The sequence below is a fragment of the Eptesicus fuscus genome, chromosome 20 (assembly GCF_027574615.1).
Source record: "Eptesicus fuscus isolate TK198812 chromosome 20, DD_ASM_mEF_20220401, whole genome shotgun sequence".
Classification (NCBI taxonomy): Eukaryota; Metazoa; Chordata; class Mammalia; order Chiroptera; family Vespertilionidae; genus Eptesicus; species Eptesicus fuscus.
In genome coordinates, this window is record NC_072492.1 from 36,231,349 (window position 1) to 36,256,580 (window position 25,232).

Here is a 25,232-nt window from a genome sequence, read left to right on the forward strand (position 1 = left end):
TTTTATTAACAGCATCTACTGGGTGTTTCAGTTACTGCATAACAACCCCCCCCCCCACACACACACACCTTGAAAAACAGTGGTTTAAAACATCAAACCATTTTATTGGCTCATTATTCTGTAGGTCAGCCCTCTGAACTGGGGCTCAGTTGGGCAGTTCTTCTGCTGGAGTCACCTGGAATCACTCTCTTGACTGCAGATATCTGGCAGAGAGACTAGGGCTGGATGGTCTATGATGGACTCACTCACACGTCTGGCAGCTGGGGCTGGCTGTCAGACAGGTTACGTGTTACAGCCACATGTGTCCAGCAGGCCAGCCTGGACTTCTCTTTGTGGTCCTGGATTCCAATGGTAGCCCAAAGAGGACAAGCCCTAGTGAGTGAATGCTTTTCAAGCCTCTGTTTGTATCACAACTACTAATGTCCCATTGGCCCCCAGATTCAAAGGATGGAGATATAAATTCTCTCCTTGACGGGAAGAGAGGCAAAGTAACAATGCAAAGAGGTGCATATCAGCAACAGAAGGAACCATTACAGCAGTCTAAACCATCTATCACACTGGCACCAAATATGCGAGCAGAGTTCAGGTCTGAAAGCTGGAAGGGGTACTTTCTTGGCTCACAGGGCTCAGGATAACCGAAAAAAGGATTCAGTCATATGCAAAACAACGGCAATGCAAGGTTTGAACATGTTAAGTGCCCTAAAATAAGAATGATTGAATGCTAGGGGAGTTCAGGACAGAGTGGTCCTTTATAGCTGACAACAGCTAAGCCAAGTGGGTTGGAAAGGCTTTATTAGCTTGGCCTTGAAGTATGTTTAGAACCTGGACATGTGGAGATGAGGAAATGATATTCCAGGTGGAAGAAAGAGCAAAGTTAGGCAAACCAAAATGTGTTTGGGAAATCCAATCCCATTGGTATATATGGACTAGGGGGTCCAGGAAGAGGAGTTGCAAGACATAAGGCTGGAGTGATAACCTGGGGTTTGATTGTGGATAAGTTTGAGTTTGAACTTCATTCTGTAGGCATTGTCCACTGGATAATCTTCAGGTGTTAAATGAAAACAAAACACACACACACACACACACACACACACACACACACACACACACACGATATTGTAAGAGGCTCCTTTGCCAGTGGTCTGTAGGATGGCTTGGGTGCGGCTGTGAGAAGGGGAATAACGAAGGGACTAGGTAATGAAGGGACTAGTAGGTCAAGACAGAGGGATTGATGAGGGGCAGTAAGAGTAGAAAATCAAACAAGAGTCAGAACCTGATGAGGAAGTGTCAATGACTCCAGGGTTGCCAGGCTCAGTGCCTGGGGGATGGCAGAGGAGGAGGAGATGTTTACAAAACAGAAGTATGGAACAAGAATGGGTCTAGAAGGAACTTGCAGATTTGGGGAATGCATGGACATCCAGATAGTATCCAAGTGGGATCTAACATCACACTGACTATGAGAGCATGAAGAGGAGAAGAGAGAGCAGATTTTGCTAGAGCAACATTGAACACAGAGAGGGCAAGTGTTTCAAGGCAGTTATCTGCCAAATGTTGCAGATGTGACCAAAAGATTAAGGAAAAAGAAGGATGAGAAAAGGCCAACCAGCAGATTTGACAGTGAGAAGGTCACAGTGACTATCCAGGAAAGCAGAGGAGGCTGACATTGCACAGGGTTGAGGAGAGCAACAAGCATCCTACTCTCTGGAATTCAAGGTTGGAGAGATCCCCTGGAATTACATGATTCTGGGCTGCCCTCCTTCCACTTCAAACCTATTAAGTGAAGAAAATCTTTTAAATTTTAAAAAATAAAGCAAACACTGACTTTCCTTTCTATCCTTCCCTTCTCCCTTTCTCTCCTACTGACTGGCTGGAGATCAGGCACTGTCAGGACTTCCATCCAGGGAGACAAGCGTTGGCAGACAAACTGCTGTTTACTTCCTAGCATAGCCCATCTGTGTTTTCATAGCTCAGAATAGTTCCTTGGCCCTCTCATGGCCTGGGAGGGTGGGGGAGGGGGCAGGGAAACCTCCCTGTTTGTTTTCATGACAATTCTGGCCGCCCCTCATTTGGGAACTTTCAGAAGGGGTAAGTTGTGGGTTAAGAGGGTCCAAGACTACTGATTTCCTAATTATGTCCCCCAACTGGGCTCCAGAAGAGGGAAGGACAATAACTAACTGTACAACATGGGCATTTTGGTTGGGATGAAAGTTCCACAGCTATTAAAGAAAGAGTTGATTAAAGGACTACAGGGAAGAGCTGGGGAAGAAACAGAGGTGGGGAGGAGCGGGGGGGGGGGCGAAGAGGCAGAGAGAAGGTGAAAGGGATGACCCCTCCCCAATCTGGATCTTAGCTGGATGCCAGGCTCTACATAGGGAGTTGACTTCTGATGGAGAATTACCGGAGGGGCGGGGGGGGGAGCACTCTGGATGACTCTGGATGCACCTCGGGTCTCAGCTGGGTTCTGGCAGCACCAGTGTTTGGATGGTGCCCAGAGGTGGGAGGAAGAACTGACTTCACGGAATACTCTTTCGAACTCTTTAAAACCATGTGAATATATTACTTTTGAAAATATTTTAATTTAAAAAATATGAGCCCTGGCCAGTTTGGCTCAGTGGATAGAGCATCAGCCTGCAGACGGAAGGGTCCCAAGTTCGATTCCAGTCAAGAGCACGTGCCCGGGTTGAGGGCTTGACCCCCAGTAGGGGGCATGCAGGAGGCAGCCGATCAATTAGTTTCTCTCATCATTGATGTTTCTATCTCTCTCTCCCTCTCCCTTCCTCTCTGAAATCAATAAAAAATATATTTAAAAAATTTTTTAAATATTAACACATCTTTCCTTCTGGCAATAATGAATCATTTACTTCTGTTAGGTCACTAAGAGTCAAGCACCACCTCAATGGAGCTACTTTCAAAGGAGCACCCCAGAGTCAGAAAATGATAGAAGTGAAAGGAGGGTGAGAGTCACCAAGTCTCAGTCTACAGTTCACAAAAGTAAAATCTAGAGAACTCTAGTGACTTGGCCAAGATCACACAACTCTTTTTTTTTTTTTTTAATCCTCACTGGAGGATATTTTTTCCCATTGATTTTTAGAGAGAGTAGAGGGAGGAGAGAGAAACATGGATGTGAGAGAGACACATTGATTGGTTGCCTCTCCCATGTGGCACGTGGCCCCACGAGATTGAACTTGCAACCCAGGTACGTGCCCTTGACCGGGAATCCTACCCGCCACCCTTTGGTGCTCTGGCCAACTCTCTAACCACTGAGCAACACCCGCCAAGACGATCACACTCTTTATCTTCCTATTTATTATTTTTCTTTTTGTCTTAGAAGTCCTAGTGATGGCAGTAGGAGAGATGTCTCAAAGGCTGCCTGCTGAAAGCTTGAGGATGTTTTCTGAGGGTCTTCTAAGGAAAAACACACCCAGCTTTTACACCCCCCCACTCATCCCCAGTCCCCACCTCATTCCACACCCAACCAGGCTGAGCTATGACTGAGCGACTGATGACATATTCCCTCCATTTTTTCTTTAGTTAGCCTCAATTCTTTCAAAATATCTGTGAGATGAAGCAAGGAGGCACAGTGGATTGGGGCTAGATTCTTAGCTTACACGTCCCACCTCTCCTCAGACAGCTCCTCTTTGCCTCTGGAGTACCGACCAGGAAGAAGGAGGGAACTGAGCTTTTCCCAGATAGTCCCAACCATCATTTTAGAGGCTTACTTCCCTTCACTCTGCCTCTTCTGTGCATCATCAACAAAGCTTAACTCCTGGCAGGAAGGATCAAACTTAAGGCAAGAAGGTTTCCCAGCTGAGAGGGTGGTTTGGCACCGCCAAAGGGTTGATTGCCAGTTGGAGAAGTGTCCCCATCTGGTCATGAGGGAACTGGTTGGCTGTCTCTGGGGGTAACAACAGCTTCTTTGGGTGGGGGTGGCGTTGAAGATGATAGAGGAGAGGAAGATAGAGGTCGGTCTGTGCTTCCCATAAAGGCTCCAGTGATTCATGTAACGTTGGTAAAAGCAGACGCTAGGGTGGCAGGAGGAAGGTAGTGGGCAGGGAGTTCTTAACTGTTTACAATGAAGCAAATGTCCTCTGGTGTTTTTCTGTGGACAAAATGTGCAGCGCATCTTGAGTCAGACAGCATGCTCCCCCCACGTGGTCAGTGAGTGCACAGTTCAAGGTTCTGAAGCTGAACTTTCTCACCACGCCGGAGATAAGTCAGCCATTTTCACAGGCTAACAATGATTAATCCGCCTCTCCCTTCACCTGCTTTCCCCGACTTAGTTTTGTAAAAAAATGAACAGGGTCACTCACTGAGAAGGTGACAGCAGTTGATCCAGCCAGTTTCTACTGTCTACCCCTGAACACCTTCCCCATTGATCAAGTGGTAGGGGGAGAGGAGCCCAAAAATAAATAAATAAATAAATAACTAACTAACTAACTAAATAAATAAATAAAATAAAAAATCTGTACATTTTGGAGTTTGAGCTGTAATCCTTTAAGGAAATCTCTCCCCCCCCCCCCCCCCCCCCACCTCTACTGCTCAGACAAAGCCTTGGCTAGAAGCTGGGTTTTGTATCCTTAATACAATGTGCAGACAAGACCCATTCTAGTGATCATAGCTGAGCAACAAGGCAGCTCCTCACTCCATAGAACCCAGAGCCCCCGCCAGAATAGAGGATTTGACTGCAGGGAAAGTCAGAATGTCTTACTGGTAATAAAAGCAATTTTTGGATGAGGTGTGTGGCAAATTATGACTCCTTCCCCTCTTTGCTTGCCTGTTAGCAAATAAACTGGCCTGAGTGAATGAGTCAACCCTGCTCTAGGAGGAGCCGGTGCCAGGACACGGGGACCAGCTGCACTTATTTAGCAGCAGACCAGACTGTTCTTTCTGGCTCCTTTCCTTCATGTGCTTCCCAAACCGAGATCCCCAAGCCTCTGGGTTTCTGTTTGTGGAGAAAGTGCCTGAGCAGTGCCCAACTAGTGTTCCTGTTCAGGGGCCCGTAGAACTTTCCACCCTCCTTGCTTCCCAGACTCGGCTGGTCGTTTTCCCAGAGGCCATCAATAAGTCTAGAGTCGCCCTGGTTGGTTTGGCTCAATGGATAGAGCGTGGGCCTGCGGACTGAAGGGTCCCAGGTTTGATTCTGGCCAAGGGCACATGCCTGGGTTGTGGGCTCGATCCCCAGTAGGGGGCATGCAGGAGGCAGCCGATCAATGATTCTCTCTCATCATTGATGTTTCTATCTCTTTCTTCCTCTCCCTTCCTCTCTAAAATCAACAAAATATACTTCAAAAAAAGTCTTGAGTCATCTCTGCCTCGGACAAAATAATAGGGAGCTCACTGATATTTGTACATATGAGTTCAGTTTTGATCTAAGGATCCCCCAATTGACACAGTGAGTTGTGTAAACATCTAACTTCCCTGCCCCGCTAGAATGTCCAGGTCTCAGAGGACAACCAAGATTTAATTTGCAATCTCTTTTTTGTTTGTTTGTTTTTGTTAACCTTCACCTGAGGATATTTATCCATTGATTTTTTTTAGAGAGAGTGCAAGGAAGAGGGAGAGAGAGAAAGAAAGAAACATCAATGTGAGAGAGATACATTGATTGGTTGCCTCCCACAAGAGTCCTGACCGTGGCTGGGGATTGAGCCTACCACCAAGGTACATGCCCTTCACCGGAATCAAACCCGGGACCCTTCAGTCTGTGGTCTATCCACTAAGCCAAACCAGCTAGGGCTCACTTGCAATTTCTTATAGAGCCAAGCATGGGCTTTGCTCAGGAAATGTTGATTGAAATAAACTGGAGAACTTCTTGAAAGGGAAGATGACAGGAGTTAGAAGAAGATGATAGAATCCCCTCTCTGGAGAGAGTTCTTTAAGTGAGTAAATTCTCATCGGAACCTCCAGCAACTCAAATACTTCATCCCCATTATTCACCTCGAAATATCCACAAGTCCTGTGAGCATTTAAGGACTCTGCCATTTCTTCCTAGCAGGCTGCGTCTTTGGGGGCCTCACCTCTTTCTGTACATGATAACAATATGCTGGAGGCAGCAGGAAGGGGCTAGAAGGTAGAAAAACAGACTAGCAAAGAGTCTCATGATGATATACAATGGCTCTGACCAAGAGGTACCCCTACCAGGCGGGCTGCCTGCCAGAGGGACTCCTCCTCTACCCTGTGAGCAGATATCAGCTCCATCCCACTCCTTATCAACGCGAGCATTCTCCCTGAGTTTCCTCCAGAAGACAGGGCCCTCCGCTGGCCTCCCCATATGCTGAGAGAACTCTGCCTGACTCAGAGATTCTGGCTGCTAGCAGCCCTGTGGAGAACCAGATAGTGAGTGGCCTTTGAGTATTTTGTCAGAGGGTCTGCCCTATTTGCCCTCAACTCACCTCACACCATAGAAACTTCAGTCCCCGGGGATCGCAACAGTAGTTACTCAATACTTTTGAGGAAGGCTTATCTGGGTGGAGGGAAGAGACTATCTCTTCCAGTGGGGCCCACTACCTGTGGCCTAGCATTCCTGACAATACAGAGCACCCTTCCCCACAACACTGCCAAGTACATGCTTTATTTGCAGCCCACCATTACCTCCCCAGACCAGGAGTGATAGGATAGGGTTGCTTGGACCAGCAGAGACAATGTGGTCAAGGGCAGTTAGGGTCTGCTGGAGGTGGGTGGGAGCCCATGGAGGTTGGGGAGAAGATGCCAGACCATACTTCCTGGATGATGTTTTAATCATTTCCAGCATGGAATGTTGTCTACCTTTGCTACAGACTCATTAGCTCTGAGTTCCTTTTCCCTGTCCCCAATCTACCCCTTACAAGGGAATATGGACTTTAAAGTTTTATTCCCACTAGCTCTTATCCTTGAAAATTGCCTCCGTTCACCACCTGATTCAGCCCCTGCTTCCTTCAGAGTTCGAACTGACCAAGGGTGAGGTTTTGGTCTCTGTACCGCTGCAGGGCGATTTCTGCTTGTGCAGGGGAGAAAGGCAGCATTGCTTCTCACGACCGGGCATCTGTTACTTTTATTTATTCCTTGTCTATATCCATGGCTATAGTAAAAATGGATTGACTGCCTCGTGAACATAAATATCTCCAAGTACAAATGGAAGATCAAACTACAGAAGCCCTTTCCAGAGTCCCCAGTCACCAATTTGTTGGTGATTTTATTTAGAACTATATATCAATCATATTGTTTTTGTATGAACACACATTCATTTTATTGCTTTCACTTATGTGTGAAAACCCCAAAAGTCCTAACTTTAAGGACATTAAATGAATGAATTAATCAGGCATTCAAAGATGATTCTTTTCTGGCCCTGAGCTATGGAACCACATGGGAAGAGGGTTTGAGCTCCCAAACCAGAGGCATTTCCTAGACCCTAATGCAGTTCAGAAAGGCCCAGCAAGGTGACATTACCCAGTACAATAAAATGAACTACCTTCTAAATTAATAACTTAAACGTTGAATCACTAGGACTTCAAGACTTTTTCTCTGTTCCCAAATAAGTGCAGTTGCAGACTTAGGAAATCAGGCATCTTTGCAAGAACCACGGTGATTTAGACTCTGTCCCGTGTCTCTGGCTGGGTTCAGAGCCAGAGGGCAGCCCCTGGCACTGTCAAGCAGCATGCCCAAGTTAATAATTGGCCCTGCAGAGTACATGGCCGATCAGGCTGTTTTTGTGTGCCTGGTTTTCTATTTTACGTAAATCACCCTGAACATGTTTGCATCAACCTACTGATGATGCACCTTTGATCAATAGATTTTAGACAAAAGTGGTTTTTGAGTCCAAAGATCAGGGCTGGGTTGACCTGCAGGCTGGTGACAGGGTGTATAAAACGGGCAAGACGCAGGCTGATAGCAGAGTTATCACCACCAAGTCTGCAAGGGCTCAGCTGACGGCTTCCTGAGGGGCCAGGGAGTGAGCATGGAGGAAAGCATGAACGTCCTTCATGACTTTGGGATCCAGTCAACACACTACCTCCAGGTGAATTACCAGGACTCCCAGGATTGGTTCATCCTGGTCTCTGTGATCGCAGACCTCAGGAATGCCTTCTATGTCCTCTTCCCCATCTGGTTCCATCTTCGAGAAGCTGTGGGCATCCAACTCCTCTGGGTCGCTGTGATTGGAGACTGGCTCAACCTCATCTTCAAGTGGTGAGTAAGAGCCAGGCAGAGAGGAGGTCGGCAAGGAAAGAGGCTGGCATTCTTTCTGGAAATGTCTGTCCATCAGAAGTTGCCTTCTCCATGCTATTCAGGAAGCCACAGGTCCCTCCCCTCCTGACTCTCCATCCGCTACATAAAGAGGGAAGACGGAGAAAACCCTGTCAGTGAGTTGAAGACACAGGAAAGACTATTTCATGTGGACGGAAGGCCAGCTGGACTTAGTGGAAAGTCTGGATTATAGGCTATAAGCAAAGAAACACAGTTTTACTACTTTGCAGCAGAATAGGCAACATAAAGGTAGATGTATGAAAGAAGAAAAATTATGTATGAAAACAGGAAACATATAGTTAATTTAAAAACCTGTTGTGTGGGGCAATGAGGAGGAATCCAGAGAAATGGGCTCCATCCAGGCTTTGTTCAGCCACCTACCAGCTGCATGTCCTGGGCAAGTCATAGCACCTCTCTGAGTTTCTGTTTTATAATCTGTAAACTTAGGTTATCTCTGGGAACTTATAATAATTATAGTTAACAGTTATCGAACATTTAGTATGTGCCAGGCCATGTGCTGAATGTTTTTCTGGAGGTAGTTACTATGTTACAGATAAAGAGACGGTGCCTAGACCAACATGGGTAGTAACTGTCAGAGGCAGGATTCACACTCAGGCAGGCTGGCTCCAGGGGCAAGGCTCTTAAGAACCATGGAATATCCAATGCTGATAAACTGACTCTTTCGGGGAAGGATGGGAAGTGGAAGAACACCGATTTTAACATTTGCCAAATTCTACTGTTTATACACTGAGTGGCCAGATTATTATGATCTCTGAGCGCATAATAATCTGGCCACTCAGTGTATATGTATATATATTAGAGGCCCGGTGCATGAATTCGTGCATGGGTGGGGTCCGGCCAGCCTGGTCAGGGGGAGGGGACATGGGCAGTTGGTCAGCCTGCCTGCTGGTCGAAGGGACAATTTGCATATTAGCCTTTTATTATATAGGATTATTATATAGGATATACACTGAGTGGCCAGATTATTATGCATTCAGAGATCATAATAATCTGGCCACTCAGTGTATATTCCCATTATAGCCACTTTCAAGCTACTGATGGGTTCGACTTGCAAAAATCCTGAATATTTTATAATTGTTAGCCAGTACCAGCTGACTTTAGCATATTACTGGTTTGGCCTCTCTTTCATCATCTAGAAAATGAAGAGTGGGACCAGCTTCCCTCTAAGCCCTTTACCATCTCTAAAGCTATCTATGACTACTATCAGACGATTCTTACATCTCTTTCAGCTCTAATATTCTCTGGCCATAAACAGTAAAAGTCCTTTAGAATAGAAAAAAAAAAAAAGATTATTGGGCTCAGAAGCCCAAGGGATTCTGAAATTTCTATTGAAAAATCTAAGTTTTATCTGTAACATCCCCTATTAAAGAGCATGACCCTAAGCAATAAAAATATAAATGGTTGCCCTAACCAGTTTGGCTCAGTGGATTGAGCGTCGGCCTATGGACTGAAGGGTCCTGGGTTCGATTCTGGTCAAGGGCATGTACCTTGGTTGCGGGCACATCCCCAGTGGGGGGTGTGCAGGAGTCAGCTGATCGATGTTTCTCTCTCATCGATGTTTCTAACTCTCTATCCCTCTCTCTTCCTCTCTGTAAAAAATCAATAAAATATAATTTTTTAAAAATATATATATATAAATGGTTGCCCTAACCAGTTTGGCTCAGTGGATAGAGCATCGGCCTATGGACTGAAGGGTCCTGGGTTCGATTCCGGTCAAGGGCATGTACCTTGGTTGCGGGCACATCCCCAGTGGGGGTTGTGCAGGAGGCAGCTGATCGATGTTTCTCTCTCATTGATGTTTCTAACTCTCTCTCCCTCTCCCTTCCCCTCTGTAAAAAATCAATAAAATATATTAAAAAAAAAAATATATATATATATATATATATATATATGGTTATTGCAAACATCTGATCTCAATTAAAGAGGGATGGATTTCCTCTGAGTTGGTAGAGGTGAGAGTTAGAGTTGTCCCTGATTTGGGTGAGCAATCACTATTCCACCACCACAGGGAAAAGGAGGCCTCCAGCCGGATCTCTGGTACCTGTTTCCACAATAAAAGATCTAGGCCTTTTAAAAGGGAAGTGGCTTGGCCCTGGCCGGTGGGGCACAGTTGGTTGAAGCATCATCCCATGCACCGAAGGGTCGCAGGTTGGATCCCAGTCCGGTGCATAATGGAGGCAACGGATGGATGTTTGTCTCTCACACCGATGTTTCTTTCTCTTTCCCTCTCTCTTCCTCTCTCTAAAGGGAGCATATTCTCGGGTGAGGATTAAGGAAAAAAATAAATAAAATAAAAGGGCAGGGGTTTGTCTGAGATATCCTCTTTCAAACAGAGGACAGAGAGCAAGCACCCGAAGCTATGTATGTCTTACGGAGAGTTATTCTGAGGCCTGAAGAAAGAGCAGAGGGACCTGGTGGGATTTGCAAATTTAAGCTGCAAACTGCAGTTCCAGATGCATCCTTCCAGGACAAATTTGTCTGGCGGTTTTAAGAAAAAGTCACCTACCTGGCCGTGAATATGGATTTTTGGATCTCAGGTTTATTTATTTATGTTTTAATAAATAATAAATTCAAATAGTTGAAAATGCAAACATGATATAAAGGATGTACCATACAGGTCTACCTCCCCCACCTCCTCCCAGCCACCCAGTTCACCTTCTTGGAGGTGGCCAATGCACCAGTTTTCTGTTTAGGGTCACATGCATCTTCTTCTCAAGCTACTCTCTCTTCTCAAAGGTGTGGGCTTCTGGCAAAAGGGTTCCTTCTGTAACCTCAGACACGGGTTCTGCTTTTCCACAGGATTCTCTTTGGGCAGCGCCCGTACTGGTGGGTGCTGGACACCGACTACTACAGCAATTCCTCTGCACCACTGATAAAGCAGTTCCCTGTCACCTGTGAGACTGGACCAGGTGAGAGTCCCGCCCTCGGCACAGACAGAAGCTGGGGGCACCTTGCTCATGTGGACACCTATGAGCATTCGTTGTGGGTGAAGCTGTCTTTGAGGGGACATGAGGAGAGCCATTCCTTCCCGCTTTTTCTCAGGGTCTTCAATTTGATACAATTCCATCTTAATGGATCTCAAGAAGGCCTTCCTGAATCTCATCTTGCTGCTGCTTTGGAAATCTGCCCAATGTTTCCAGAACCTTAATTACTAATCCAGAGAGGCAAGCACCCTCACGGGCAATGGGCTCATGAGAGTACGTGTGCAACGGCCCTTAGTCTGGGAAAGGTTAAGCCCTAGAGGCCTGGTGCCCTGGCTGTCCTTCCCAGAGGCCTGGTCTGGCAGCTGTGTCCTCCTGAGCTGACCTACCAAGCCCACAACCTGCCAGATTTTGCTAATTATAGCCATACTGGTATTGCTCAATCAAATGACAGGTTTTGTTTTTTTAGTAGGTAATCAGAGTATGCAAACCCTTCACTCATCTTAAGTCTCCTTTACCCTTAGGAAGGGTGCTGGCATTCCTTCCCCAGGGACTCTACCCCTGACCCCCAAACTAGGGCATGGCCCATAGTTATGCATTCTTACAAACCCCTTGTTCACTTCAGACCATGTGCATTCATTCAGGTGTGATTTATTGAGCACCTACTCTGTGCCAGATACTGTTCTAGGAACTTGGAATACCTCAGTGAATAAAACAAAGATCTCTGCTCTTGTGGAGCTATTTGAATGGTGTGTGTGTGTGTGTGTGTGTGTGTGTGTGTGTGTGTGTGTGTGTGTGTAACACACAAGTAAAATATATAGAATACTAGAAGATGATAATTTAGAAGAGGGCGGAGGAGGAAGTAGAGGGGAGGAGGAGAACAGAAAAGACAAGGCACCCTAGCTGGTTTGGCTCAGTGGATAGAGCATTGGCCTACAAACTAAAAGGTCCCTGGTTTGATTCCAGCCAAGGGCACATGCCCAGGTTTCGGGCTTAATCCCCAGTCGGGGTGGGGTGCAAGAGGCAGCTGGTCAATGATTCTCTCTCATCATTGATGTTTCTATCTCTCTCTACCCCCTCTCCCTTCCTCTCTGAAATCAATAAAAAATATTTTTTTAAAAAGAAAAGACAAGGCTTTGCCTATGGGGTTCCCTGGAAAGCAGACTCAGACGGAGATCAGTATACAGGAGTTTTGCTACTCTCAGGCGCAACATTGATGGAAGGAAGACTAAAGCCAACAGGGCAGAGGGAGAAGTCTGGTTGTGATTCAGCCTCAGCCAACACCACAGGGAGCTCTGAAGCTGAGGATGGCCCTTAAGAGTTGCCTGAATCGTGTCAAGAGGAACAGGCCCTTCTACTCCCATGTAGACCAGTGATTGGGTACAGGCCAGCCCCAGGGAGAGGGTAACCCTGATCAAAATGGCTCTCTCAGCCGGAGAAGGCTGAGAGCTAAGGCCCATCTGTGATCACACTTTCAACAGCTGGAAAAATAAGACCTTCTGTCCAGAAGGGGATCTGGGTGGAGGCTGGCATATCTCAGGACCCTCTGTGTCTCAGGGTAGAGGGATCAGGAATAGGAATCGGTTGCAGAATTAAATAGTGTGATCAAGGTAATACTCATTGAGAAGTTGAGATCTGAGCAAAAACTTGGAGGCAAGGGAATTAGCCAGTAAATTTCTGGAGGAAGAGTTGTGTGACCCGGAAGACTAACAATGCCACGACCCTGAGGTGGGAGCAAGTTTACAGGAAAGCAATGAGGCCAGCATACGCGGAGCAGAGGGCACAAGAATGGAAGAGAGGTTATGGAGGGCTAATTAGTTTCTTATTATACATCCAGTACTCTGATCCTTTGTGTAATCTCTAGACTGTATATAAGTACAAGAACTGGGCCTTCTCTGGTTTTGCTCACCACTATACTCCCAGACTTAGCATAGTGCTGGGCCTGCAATAGAAGCTCAGTAGAGACTTGTTAAATAGGTGACTAAATAGATAAATGAATGGATGGTATGATGGGTGGATGAATGGAAGGATGGATGGATAGATGACACTCCCAGCAGTCTCTGGGATGGAGACTTTCACCTGTAGTACGTTCATTCATCTCTTTCCTGCCCTTTAGGGAGTCCCTCCGGCCATGCCATGGGTACAGCAGGTGTATACTATGTGATGGTCACATCCACCCTCTCTATCTTTCGGGGAAAGAAAAAGCCCACCTACGGATTTAGGTAAGAACTCAGCTCCGGGGTGTGGGTGGTGGAGAGCAGGAGGTGGCTTTTCTCTGTAGCTGACACACCACTTGCTTTTCCTCACATCCCCCTAGCCCATCCCACACTTTGGGTTGGTACTGATAAGAGTTGCTGCATGTCTGCTGAGTGTGAAGATTAGAGCCACAGAATGTTAGGGCTGGAAGAGACCCACAGGTGCACATCCTAATTGTACAGATAAGGAAACATGGTAAAGGGGCTTCTTGAGATCAGGTAGTTAGGTAGTGGCAGGATTTAAACAAAGACCCATTTCTGTACCAACCATAGAGTCTACCCATCTACGTTAAAATAAACAGAGAAATGGCCCTAACTGGTTTGTCTCAGTGAATGGAGCGTCAGCCTGCGGACTGAAGGGTCCCAGGTTTGATTCAGGTCAAGGGCACGTACCTTGGTTGCGGGCACATCCCCAGTGGGGAGTGTGCAGGAGGCAGCTGATAGATGTTTCACTCTCATCGATGTTTCTAACTCTCTATTCTTCTCCCTTCCTCTCTGTAAAAAATCAATAAAAAGTATATTAAAAAAAACAAACAAACAGAGAAATGTAAGACATTCCTACTACAGGGAATTCTGGGTATGCAGCCACTGTGCAAATACATTCTCATACACAAGGGTTCACCGCGTGCCACAGGCATCTTTGAGCTTGTGAGTACAGGCATTAACTTAGAAGTATTCCACTGATGAACCCAAGTTTGCCAGGCTTCAACACTCCTGCTGAAGCTGTTCTCTTTGCTGAAGGATGTGTATCTGGGTTCTGTTATGGTTGCCTCTTCTGTTGCAGGTGTTTGAACATCGTTTTGTGGTTGGGATTCTGGGCTGTGCAGCTGAACGTCTGTCTGTCACGAATCTACCTTGCTGCTCATTTCCCCCATCAGGTGGTGGCCGGAGTCTTGTCAGGTAACAGCTGCTCTGGATCCCTCCCTTCCTCTCCTACGTATCCCATTTCTCCCTAATCAGGACAAAATCCCAGCATGCCAGCCATATTCTGTGGTTATCAATGCTGTTAGCGTTTTAGTGGGCTGAAAGTCAAGGGTAGATCATTTAAAATGATTAATTTCTAAGGGAGTGCCCAGATCTACACATTTAAGTGTGTTCCAGAAAAGCTGCACTACACCAAATACTTACCCAATTAAGTTAGCTTGAAATCTCTGAGCTTTTTCCAATCTCTATTTCTTACTGATTTTCCATTGGGAGTGGCCCCTTGTTTAATTTTAAGGGAATCTACCAAACTTAACAAATTAACACAGTGTCCTAGGGAAGCTCTTTACTTAAATAAATTCACTTGCAAACCTAATAGATACATACCCACACTTGGTCATTTTTATAGGTTTAGAGATTTCAATATTTGTGGGGTTTTTTATATCCAGTTAATGAGGGTGAGAAAAGATCTAGGCTAAGTGTAGAAAGAATTTGACTTTGTGGTGGGCATCCTATATAATAAAAGCCTAATATGCAAATTGACTGACCAGCAGAATGAGTGGTTGCTATGATGTACACTGACCACCAGGGGGCAAATGCTCAAATCAGGAGCTGCCCCCAGCCCACAGGCCCCAAGCCAGCCAAGGTAGGTGCCAGCAAAGCACGCCCCCCCATCGCCCTGCCAGTTGCCTCCTTCTGCAGGAGGCGACCAGCGGCAGCAGCAGCAGGGGGCAGGGCTGGTGAGTGGGCGGCGCCAGGGTGGCCAAGGCAGGTGCCAGCGGGGGGCCCCCGATCACCCCACTGGTTGCCCCACAGATCGGCTCTGATCGCTGGCCAGGCCTAGGGACCCCACCTGTGCACGAATTTCGTGCATCGGGCCTCTAGTAGGAATATAAAACCTTAGGGAAATTGTGAATTTTCCCCTGGAGATCTGTAAGAGCATAAAACAGTGCTGCGAGCAAGAGATATAATGAGTTCATGGCAACTACAAAATAACACAGCATTCAGTACTGGGTTCCATGTTTGAGAAGGAGCCTGGAAGCCGTGTTACATGAAAGACCTGGGAATGTGTAGATTAGAGAGGAGAATAACTATCCTCAAATGTGTTCAAGAGGCTCTGGATTTACCACTTAACTCCTGCAGAAAGAACTGAGACCAATCGATGGCATTAGAGGGGGACAGACTTCATTCAGCTCAGCAAAAGAAAGAATGTTTTAATAATCAAATCCATTCAAAGAGGAATTGGGCTGCCCAAGTGGGAGGGAACTCTCCACCCCTGAGGCTATTCAATTAGAGACATGAGGACCCCCCCCCGCCTCCCAGGAAACCAGCAGGCAGTAGGAGGATGTATGGAGCATGACTCTTCCCTCTGAAAGAGTCTGTGGCTGAGGAAAGGCTGGAGTCACATATGGGAATAAACCAGTGACCCTCTAATCTAGCACCTGTGATTTAATGGGTGACAGATGACATGTCACCCATTGGTTCCCACCCCACCTCTAGCTGAAGGTCCAGAGTCTTTCCTATTTCTCACCATCACTCTTTCTCCCGCTCAGGCATTGCTGTTGCTGAAACTTTCCGCCACATCCAGGGCATCTACAATGCCAGTCTCAAGAAATATTTCCTCATTACCTTCTTCCTGTTCAGCTTTGCCATTGGATTTTACCTGCTGCTGAAGGGGCTGGGTGTAGACCTCCTGTGGACTCTAGAGAAAGCCAAGAGGTGGTGTGAGCGGCCGGAATGGGTTCACATTGACACCACGCCCTTTGCCAGCCTCCTGAAGAACCTGGGGACCCTCTTTGGCCTCGGGCTGGCTCTCAACTCCGGCATGTACAGGGAGAGCTGCAAGGGTCAACGCAGCAAGTGGTTCCCATTCCGCCTCGGCTGCATCGTGGCCTCGCTCGTCCTCCTGCACCTCTTCGACTCTTTGAAACCCCCATCCCAAGTCGAGATGGTCTTTTACGTCCTGTCCTTCTGCAAAAGTGCAGCAGTGCCCCTGGCATCTGTCAGTCTCATCCCCTACTGCCTGGCCCGGATCCTGGGCCAGTCAGACAAGAAGTCTTTGTAAGGAATGTGGAAACTTCAGTACAGTATTTAAAGTCCATGACTGTGCCGAGTATTGCGGGCAACTAGCGTCTTCCGCCAGCCCGCTTTGAGGCCAGACGCGCCTGAGTCAGCTTGAGTGACCCCTTTCCTCCTATGCAATTCTAATTGTATGGTGGGGGGGGGGGTGTTTTTTGAAAAACTAATAAGGGTATTTGAGGAAGCCGTGTCTGTTAGAAGTCGGGTATGGGTTTTTCCCTGAAGACTTATTCTTCTGTCAGATACACAAAAGTCAGACTTCCAGGTAGGGGACAGCTCACCGTCCCAGGCTGGGAATCCCACCTGAGAATGCTCTCCCCATGCTCATTCTCATCCAGAAAAGGAGGAAAGAGAAGCGGGTTTGATAGGAAAGGAAGGATGGATTAAGGAGGATTTTTTAGCATCTTGAATATCATGCAAATTATGTCAAACAATACCTAAACGGCTTTGATTGTACTTAAACCTTTAGGTGAGGGACTCTCAATAGTGGGGGACCAACCTGAAGTGTAATTAATAGGTGGTTAGTGGGGTAATTCTGCATCTTGTATTTTTCTATTATGTATCTGTGGTCATTGTATTTACCAGGATTTCTGAGTGGCTGCAGTGACCTAGATTTGTACTAAGCCAGAGCATTCAGGCATAGTCAAGCTTCTCCTCTGCAACCCTAGATCTTCCTCATTAGCCCAGCTCTGCTTTCCCCAGAATTTTCCACTGGCTCCACACCCGCCCTGCTGGATACTCAGATGCCTAAAGGTGACTCTGTGGTGGTGCTTTTTCTCTGTTTCAGCTAAGCTCTGATATCTTGGGCAAAAAGGTAAGGAGAGGCAAGGATTCCCCTCTCCAGAAGGTCACTCCAATGTTACTTTGGATTCCTGATGGTACCCATGACTCCTTTCTCTATCCCACGCCAACCACGAGCACATTCTTGGAAGGAAAGCCTCCTTGCCTGTCCTCCAGAGTCAGCTGGTTTGCAGACTATGTCCTAAAAAAAATGCTGAAGTCTATTTATTTGAGAGTCCTTGTTTTTGCTACTAATTATGTAGTTCGCCATATATTATCATTCACACCAACCTTCCTGGTCGTAACATCTTTGAAAAGAAAAATATATATGTGCAGTATTTTATTAAAAACAACATTTTATTTAAGAATGAAGTCTTGTTGATTACTACATTTTAGATGCAACGAGATCTGAAGGTTCTAATTCTGGCTCGTTAACTTTCTTTTTTTTTTTTAATTTCTTTATTGATTAAGGTGTCACATATTTGTCCTCATCCCCCCATTCCCATCCCACCTCTCTCCCCACGCATGCCCCAACCCCCTGTTGAACTTAACCGTTGGATAGGCTCATATGCTTGCATACAGGTCCTTTGGTTGAACTCTCCCCCTCCCCCCACCCTCCCCCTACCTTCCCCTATCCTCCCTCTGAGGCCCGATAGTCCGATCGATGCCTCCTTGCTTCTGGTTCTGTTCTTGTTCCTCAGTCTATGTTGTTCATCATTTCCCCTAGATGAGCGAGATCATATGTCACTAGATATATACTTATAAGAACTGAATGTGAGACGAGCAATAATAGTTATGCTGACAGGCAAATGAATCAGTCTGTAGCGAGCTTCCCCCTGGACCAACAGTTCTTTTGAGACCCAATTTCAATGTCCAGCAGTTCCTTATGTGTACATGTCAGCACTGACCCCTCAGCTCTGGATGGTGGACAAATGGTGGTAACGGAGGTCCGACTCCCTCTGGTTTGGTCTCGGCCGGACCCAGGGGCACGGCGTCACCCGGATTAAGGGGCACGTGGCCACACCCATACCCAAGGGGCGCGTGGCCTCACCCGGGCCTGAGACCCAGCCTCACCCGGATGGATCCAGGGGCACACGGCCTCACCCGGACCCAGGATCCGGCTTCACCCGTACCCAGGGACGTTTGGCCTCTCCCAGACCCAGGGGCACGTGGCCTCACCCGGGCCTAGGTGCACAAGGCCTCACCCGGATCCAGGGACACATGGTCTCACCCGGACCCAGGGACGCTTGGCCTCTCCCAGACCCAGGGGCACGTGGCCTCACCCGGGCCTAGGTGCACGAGGCCTCACCTGGATCCAGGGACACATGGTCTCACCCGGACCCAAGGACGCTTGGCCTCTCCCAGACCCAGGGGCACGTGGCCTCACCCGGGCCTAGGTGCACAAAGCCTCACCCGGATCCAGGGACACATGGTCTCGCCCGGACCCAGGGGCATGTGGCCTCACCCGGGCCTAGGTGCACGAGGCCTCACCCGGATCCAGGGACACATGGTCTCACCCGGACCCAGGGACGCTTGGCCTCTCCCAGACCCATGGGCACGTGGCCTCACCCGGGCCTAGGTGCACGAGGCCTCACTGGCTCGTTAACTTTCTAGCTCTTTCTCTATTTCCCTAAATAAATAATTTCGTTTCTGTGTACCTATGTTTTCCCTTTGGAGAAAAAAAAAAAAGTGCTTTCTCTTGAGTTGGCCAGGAGCCCCAGTAGAGTTAGGGAGGCTTATGAAGGGTCCATGGGCCACAGGTAGAGGTGAGCACAACATAGGCACAATATATCATTGGCTAAGACTGAACATTCCTTACCAGACCACAGGTCAGCATGAGTTGCTCTACGGGTCAAACCACCACTTGAGGGCAGACAGGCAGGGTCATTACCAAACTAAACAGTCAGGGAATGTTGTAGCAGGAGAACAAGACTGGGCAGACTCTGGAATGCATAACCCTGTGTCAGCAAGGTTTGGGGTTGTAGTTGAAGAAAGTCTGAACAGGACAGGTCATGGCACCAAGGAGTACTCATGGGAGCTATTGCAAGTTTCTCTGTGGAGTGAGTTCTCTCCTGAGGCTGAGATCTGCGCAGTCACCTCGGAACTTTGAAAGGCATTTATTTAGAGAATCTTGAGTTCCCCTCCTGGATTTGTTTGTTTTTTAGGGGGAACCACGCCCCTAAGAGGCTCTAATGGTCTCACCAAGAGAGAAGTGAAATGGTCTTGTTATGTCTGAACTGAACCCCACTGCTTAGGCAGAGACCTCATCCGTGATGATTTATTTGCTCTCAGGGACCAAGTCCAGGTTCCTTGCAATGGGATTCTGACAGAAAGTAAATAGTGCCCCTTCCCCAACAGTTGGTGAAGTTGATAAAGATCATAATAGCAGATAAAATGTATTGAGTACTTACTATCTGCCAGACTCTGTTCTATGCATTTTATTTACTTATACAATTAACTCACTTAATTCCCCAGACATCTCTGTAAGGTGGGTGCTATAATTTACCCTCATATTATATATGAATGGACACAGAGGGGTTATGTGTCTTGCCCAGAATGGTGAAGCCAGTTTAAAAACCAGGCAGTTTAGACTCCATGCTCCACCCTCCACCTGCCTCACCCCCATACCCTACCAATATCAGTAAAACTGGCAGCTGTATCAAACTTTCAGATACCAGATATGACTCTTTTTTTTCTTTTTGTTAATCCCCACCCAGAGGATATTTTTTTCCATTGATTTTTAGAGAGAGTGGAAGGGAGGAGGAAAGACAGAGAGAAACATTGATGTGAGAGTGACACATCGATTGGTTGCCTCCTGCACGTGCCCCAACTGGGGCTGGGATCGAGCCTGCAACCAAGGTATGTACCCATGACTGGAATTAAACCTGTAACCCTTCAGTCCACTAGTTGATGCTCTATCCACTGAGCTAAACTGGCTAGGGATATGATTCTTAATTTAAACCATGGAAAATCTGATTTCTTGTAGGCAAAGGACAGTATAAAACTTGGAATGATCCTCCCAGTGGGCTACTACTCATTTCTAAGATGCCATATTTTAAAGGAAGATGCCATAATTAAAGGTATTTCATAAAATAACTATTAGAACAGGCATAACCACGTTAGTTTAACAGCAGTACTAAAAACAATTTTTTTTTAGCTCTTTGCTTTCTCTCTTTCAAGAAAGAGATTAAAAGTCTTGCTCAGACTATCTGGGTCAAACAGTAAGGTAACTTACTTCTTATTTTTACAATCAAGATAGAGCGAGAAGATAGAATTACCACAAAGAACTTTTGGTATAAAGCCATATGCAGAGGCAGAAAATAGAGACACTATGGAAGCTTGTTTAGATCAGAGACTCCACAAATACAAGATTGCTACCTTTTATTGGAATGGGCAAAGTTTAGAAATAGACAGACCTAAGGCCTTAGAATTTATAATGGGTAAAGGCCAGAAAGGGGGTCAGCTCATGATCAACTCAAGATATAGCCATCGTATTAGCACATTTTGATCATTGATCTCTCCCCAAGTTACAGAGGTAGGTTTGCTTTTAAAATGACTTGTGAATTCTCAGGGTGAAAATAAGTTTAAGTGACCAGTGACAGTTATAAACCAAGGTTCATAGCATGTTATAACATAATTTGCTAGATTGTTCTGGCAGTCTAACAGTTTTGAAGAGGTGGGTTGGGGTTGATACACACACACACACACACACACACACACACACACACACCACAATTGTTTCACTGCCCTGGGAAAACAGACCCATTAAGAAAGTGTAACTTCTGCTCTCCAGGCTAATGCTGCTGCACCACAGGCTGAAGGCTCTTGTGTTTGCTTTTGTACTTTAACAAAATTGATATAGCTTTTTAAAAATTTATAACAACTTTTTTGAGATGTAATTTACAGACCATACAAGTTATCCATTTAAAGTGTGCAATTCAATGGCTTTTTGCATATTCAGAGAATTATACAACCATCACCACAAATCAATTTTAGAACATTTTTGTCACTCCATAAAGAAACCCCAGGGGGGGGGGGTTGATGACATATATGTGATACCTTAATCAATAAAGTAATTAAAAAAAAAAAAAAAAGAAACCCCATACCCATTAGAAGTCACCTCCATTTCACCCCAACCCACCCAGCCCTAGGCAACCACCAGTCTATTTTTTGTCTCATAGATGTGCCTATTCTAGACATTTCATATGAATGGAATCATGCAATATGTGACCTTTTGTGACTGGCTTCTTTCACTTAGCATAATGTTTTTAAGGATCATCCATGTTGTAACATGTATTAATATTTCATTTATTTTTATAGTCAAACAATATTCCATTGTAAGGATGTAATAAATTTTGTTTACTTGTTCATTAGTTGATGGATATTTGGTTTGTCTCCACTTTTGGCTATAATAAATAATACTGCTATGAACGTTTGTGTACAAATTTTTGTGTGGAACTATGATTTCATCATATATATATATATATATATATATATATATATATATATACACACACACACACACACACACGCACACACACACACACCTAGGAGTGGAATTGCTGAGTCATATAGTAACTCTGTTTAACCTTTTAAGGAACTGTCAGACTGTTTTCCCAAAGGCTTAGTAAGGAAGTTTTACAGTATTTCTGGTTTTGCCATCTCTCTGGATTTCCTAAGATCATACCCTGTATTATACCTTTGTCTAATTCTTTTCCTTAAAGAGTTTTAAAGCAAGATTGATCAGGTGATCAGATTTTAATGATGAAATGTCAATGGGCTCCTCCTACTTTTGTTGGCAATGGCTTTATTGCTCCAGTATGCATTCCAAGAGCATTTTATTTGAAGACATATCTGGATATCTGAAGTTCTGGCCCTGATCAATTGACTAGTTGTTTGCAACCTGTCAAAATTTGCTGACTTGTTTCCTTGAAAACCATTACTTAGCTGCTGAATTATTAACACTTATTGATTTTTCTCTGTAGTAACTGCAGAACTAGGATAGTTGCCTTTAAGGCTTGTATGTGTAAATAAAATAGGACAATATTATTTGTAACCAAGAGTTTTTCAAGAGCCTCTTGAGAATGGAAAACCTCTGGCCAAATAGCCTTCTGATTATGTTGTTAAGGAAAGAATCAACTAGAAATAGTACCAAGAAGCAGTCAACAAAAGCCACTTCCATTAGAGAACCAAAAACCTAATGAATCTAGGAGAGAAACTGGAAATTGTCCAGTCCAGTGATGGGCAACCCAAAGCCCAAAATCTAATTTCAGAGTGAAAGATGAGAGCGCCGCTGCTGGGTTGTTACTTCCCAATAAAAAAAGAAGAAGAAAAGTCTATGAATATTTTTCTTTTTGCTGAATTGACCCCTTTGTTTAAGTTGCTCACTATTATTTCTATTCAAAATTTGTTTTCATTTCACAGATTCAGAAATTAAGGCCTTAGCTCCTCTAAGTCACCTAAGTAAGTGTCCCCAGGTCTCATGATTCTTAACAGAGAGCCGTCTCCCTTGGCCTGTCTCCTGCGTTTGCCTGGGCTGCTATGTTGACATGAAGCTGCTGAGACAGAAGTGAAAGACATAAGCAGACTGTGAACTGCTTATCTGAACCAGATCCAGGGTTTGTGAACCAAATTAAAGCCACAGCTAGAATAACTATGCAAGGTGGCCTGTTCCTAATTATGTTTGTGCTCGGCGCTTCTTTTGCTTTCATAAATCTTTCCAGGGCAGAAATGTAGCTACAAGAAGAAACAACTTGGTGTTTTTGTTTGTTTTTCTTTTAAGCATGAGGTTAGTTCTCCAGCCAGCAAATTTTCAGTGCTTTCCTTTATGCCGTCTTCTCTCTCTCTTCTTTTGCTCTTCGTGTTCCTCAGTCGTTGCCTTCAGATCAGCTCAACTCACTTCAGTGTTTGAAAACTGGTAGAACTCTACTCATTCTGCTCCATCACAGAATTGGAGAGCTGATCCTTTATTAGCTGCATTGCTTCCTATCCAAAGGCAAAAAGATTGAAAAATCTAATTCCTTTCTCCTCCGTTGTGAACGGTTTGGAACTCCTTGGTCAAAGCACGTCATCGCAATTTCATCTCTCCACCTCCATCTTTCACTCTAATCTCCTCCTTCAACACCAGCCCCTTGGCAACATGCCACTGATCCCTGAGTGATCGCCTCAGCAATGAACTCAAGTGAGCCTGTTTTTGTTGTTGTTAATCCTCACCTGAGCATATTTTTTTCCATTGAATTTTTTTAGAGTGGAAGTGGGGGGAGAGGAGAGAGAAAAACATCAATGTGAGGGAGACACATTGATTGGTTGCCTCCCCCAACCAGGGCCGGGGATCAAACCTGCAACCCAGATATGTGCCCATGACCGGGAATTGAATCAGAGACCCTTTGGTCCTTGGGCCGGTGCTCCAACCACTGAGCCAAACCAGCCAGGACTCAAGTCAGTCTTTTAAGAGATGTCATTTGGCTTAATTGATTTGATAACCCAAGTGGCATAAGTCAATGTCTTTGAGTCATTTCTTTAGGCTACCAAAGCCCTCCTAACCAGTCCACCCCACCCCCCATCCCCGCCCCCCATACGGTGAATACAATGGGATGACATCATTTTTCCCTACAGGCTGTAGTGAAACCAGCATGGACACGCTACACCAAAGCCTCCAAAAAGTTCCTTCGCTTCAGAAGCCTTAGGTGAGGCCCTGGATCCTGACAGGTATCAGCGTTAATCCAGGAAAAGCTGATTAAGCAACCCCAGTCTTTGATCTGGTTCTCCAAGCTTTGTCAGCAGGTCTGCTAGTTACAGTGGCTGCCAAACTGTTATCTCCAGAACTATGCCCTTTCTCGTTTCCTATCTATAGTGCTCTGCACAACTACACAATGTGCTTCTAAGAACTTCCAAAGGTCAAATGACCCCAAACATAATGACTGGTGAGTTCATTCCCCAAATTGAGGGGTGGTTGAGCTCAATCCACTTTAAGAAAAATAAAAGACCTGGGGAGGATTCTGCCCACTTTGGGCTCCTCCACCTGAAAGAGTTCAAGATTTCCAATTAGTTACAGGTATTCTTTGGGGATGCCTTCCATACTCAATCCTGGAGGAAGGCTAATTGGGGGAAATGAGTTTGAGGAAGAACAAGCAAGTGCTGGAGAAGAGCTTGGTGAGGGGAAGAGTAGGGAATGAAAACAGGTTTCGCTCAAATTTTCTTTTGAGCTGAACCTGCTGGGGAGCCCAGGACAGGGAAGATGAAGTTGGAATGTTCCATTCTCTTCATAGGTAGGGGAGATTCTCACACTATTGCCAAAACACTATTATTTCTTTTCTTTTTCTTTTTTAATATATTTTATTGCTTTTTACAGATGGGAAGGGAGAGGGATAGAGAGTTAGAAACACCGATGAGAGAGAAACATCGATCAGCTGCCTCCTGCACACCCCCTACTGGGGATGTGCCCGCAACCAAGGTACATGCCCTTGACTGGAATCGAACCTGGGACCCTTCAGTCCGCAGGCTGACGCTCTATCCACTGAGCCAAACCAGCTAGAGCAAAACACTATTATTTCCACACAAAATATCTACCAAAGAAGTGGTTCTCAACTGAGGGCGATTTTGCCTTTCAGGTGACATTTGGCAATGTCTGGAGACATTCTGGGTTGCCATTACTGGAGGGGTGCTACAGGTATCCAGGAGGTAGAGGCCGCGCAAGCTGCTAAACATCCTACAATGCACAGCCCCCATCCCCCCACCCCCAACATAGAATTATCCTGCCCGAAATGATAATAGTGCCAGGACTGAGAAACCCAGTAACCAACCGAAGAGGAGAATCATCACAATTTACCTAAAAGAATTTTCTTCCAGTGACTGTTTTTCAACTCAGCATCAGAGCACTGCTGTGCAAACGGGTCCTCTGGTCTGCCTGAAGCTTCCCCTCCAACGAGGTCAACTTGTTCAAGTAACTGGAGTCATTGCCTCTGGGTTCATAGGAGTTAAAACCACTCTCACCTCTTGGCCTTTTGTAGAGATTCTGAAGCATCCACAGATGTGGACC

The 25,232-nt window shown here is 45.8% G+C and overlaps 1 protein-coding gene and 1 long non-coding RNA gene across 2 annotated transcripts; one reads left to right on the plus strand and one right to left on the minus strand.

The window, feature by feature from the left end:
• Window positions 1–125: 125 nt before the first annotated feature.
• On the minus strand, window positions 126–25,232 carry LOC114234375 (uncharacterized). The gene is made up of 3 exons (XR_008554745.1): window positions 25,023–25,232; window positions 8,000–8,298; window positions 126–338 (listed from the first exon to the last, which is right to left on the minus strand). It is a non-coding gene; the product is annotated as an uncharacterized LOC114234375 (long non-coding RNA).
• Window positions 7,931–16,400, plus strand: G6PC1 (glucose-6-phosphatase catalytic subunit 1). The gene is made up of 5 exons (XM_008149319.3): window positions 7,931–8,160; window positions 11,038–11,147; window positions 13,276–13,381; window positions 14,199–14,314; window positions 15,889–16,400. Exons 1-5 carry the CDS (start codon window positions 7,931–7,933, stop codon window positions 16,398–16,400), a joined length of 1,074 nt encoding a protein of 357 aa, XP_008147541.2.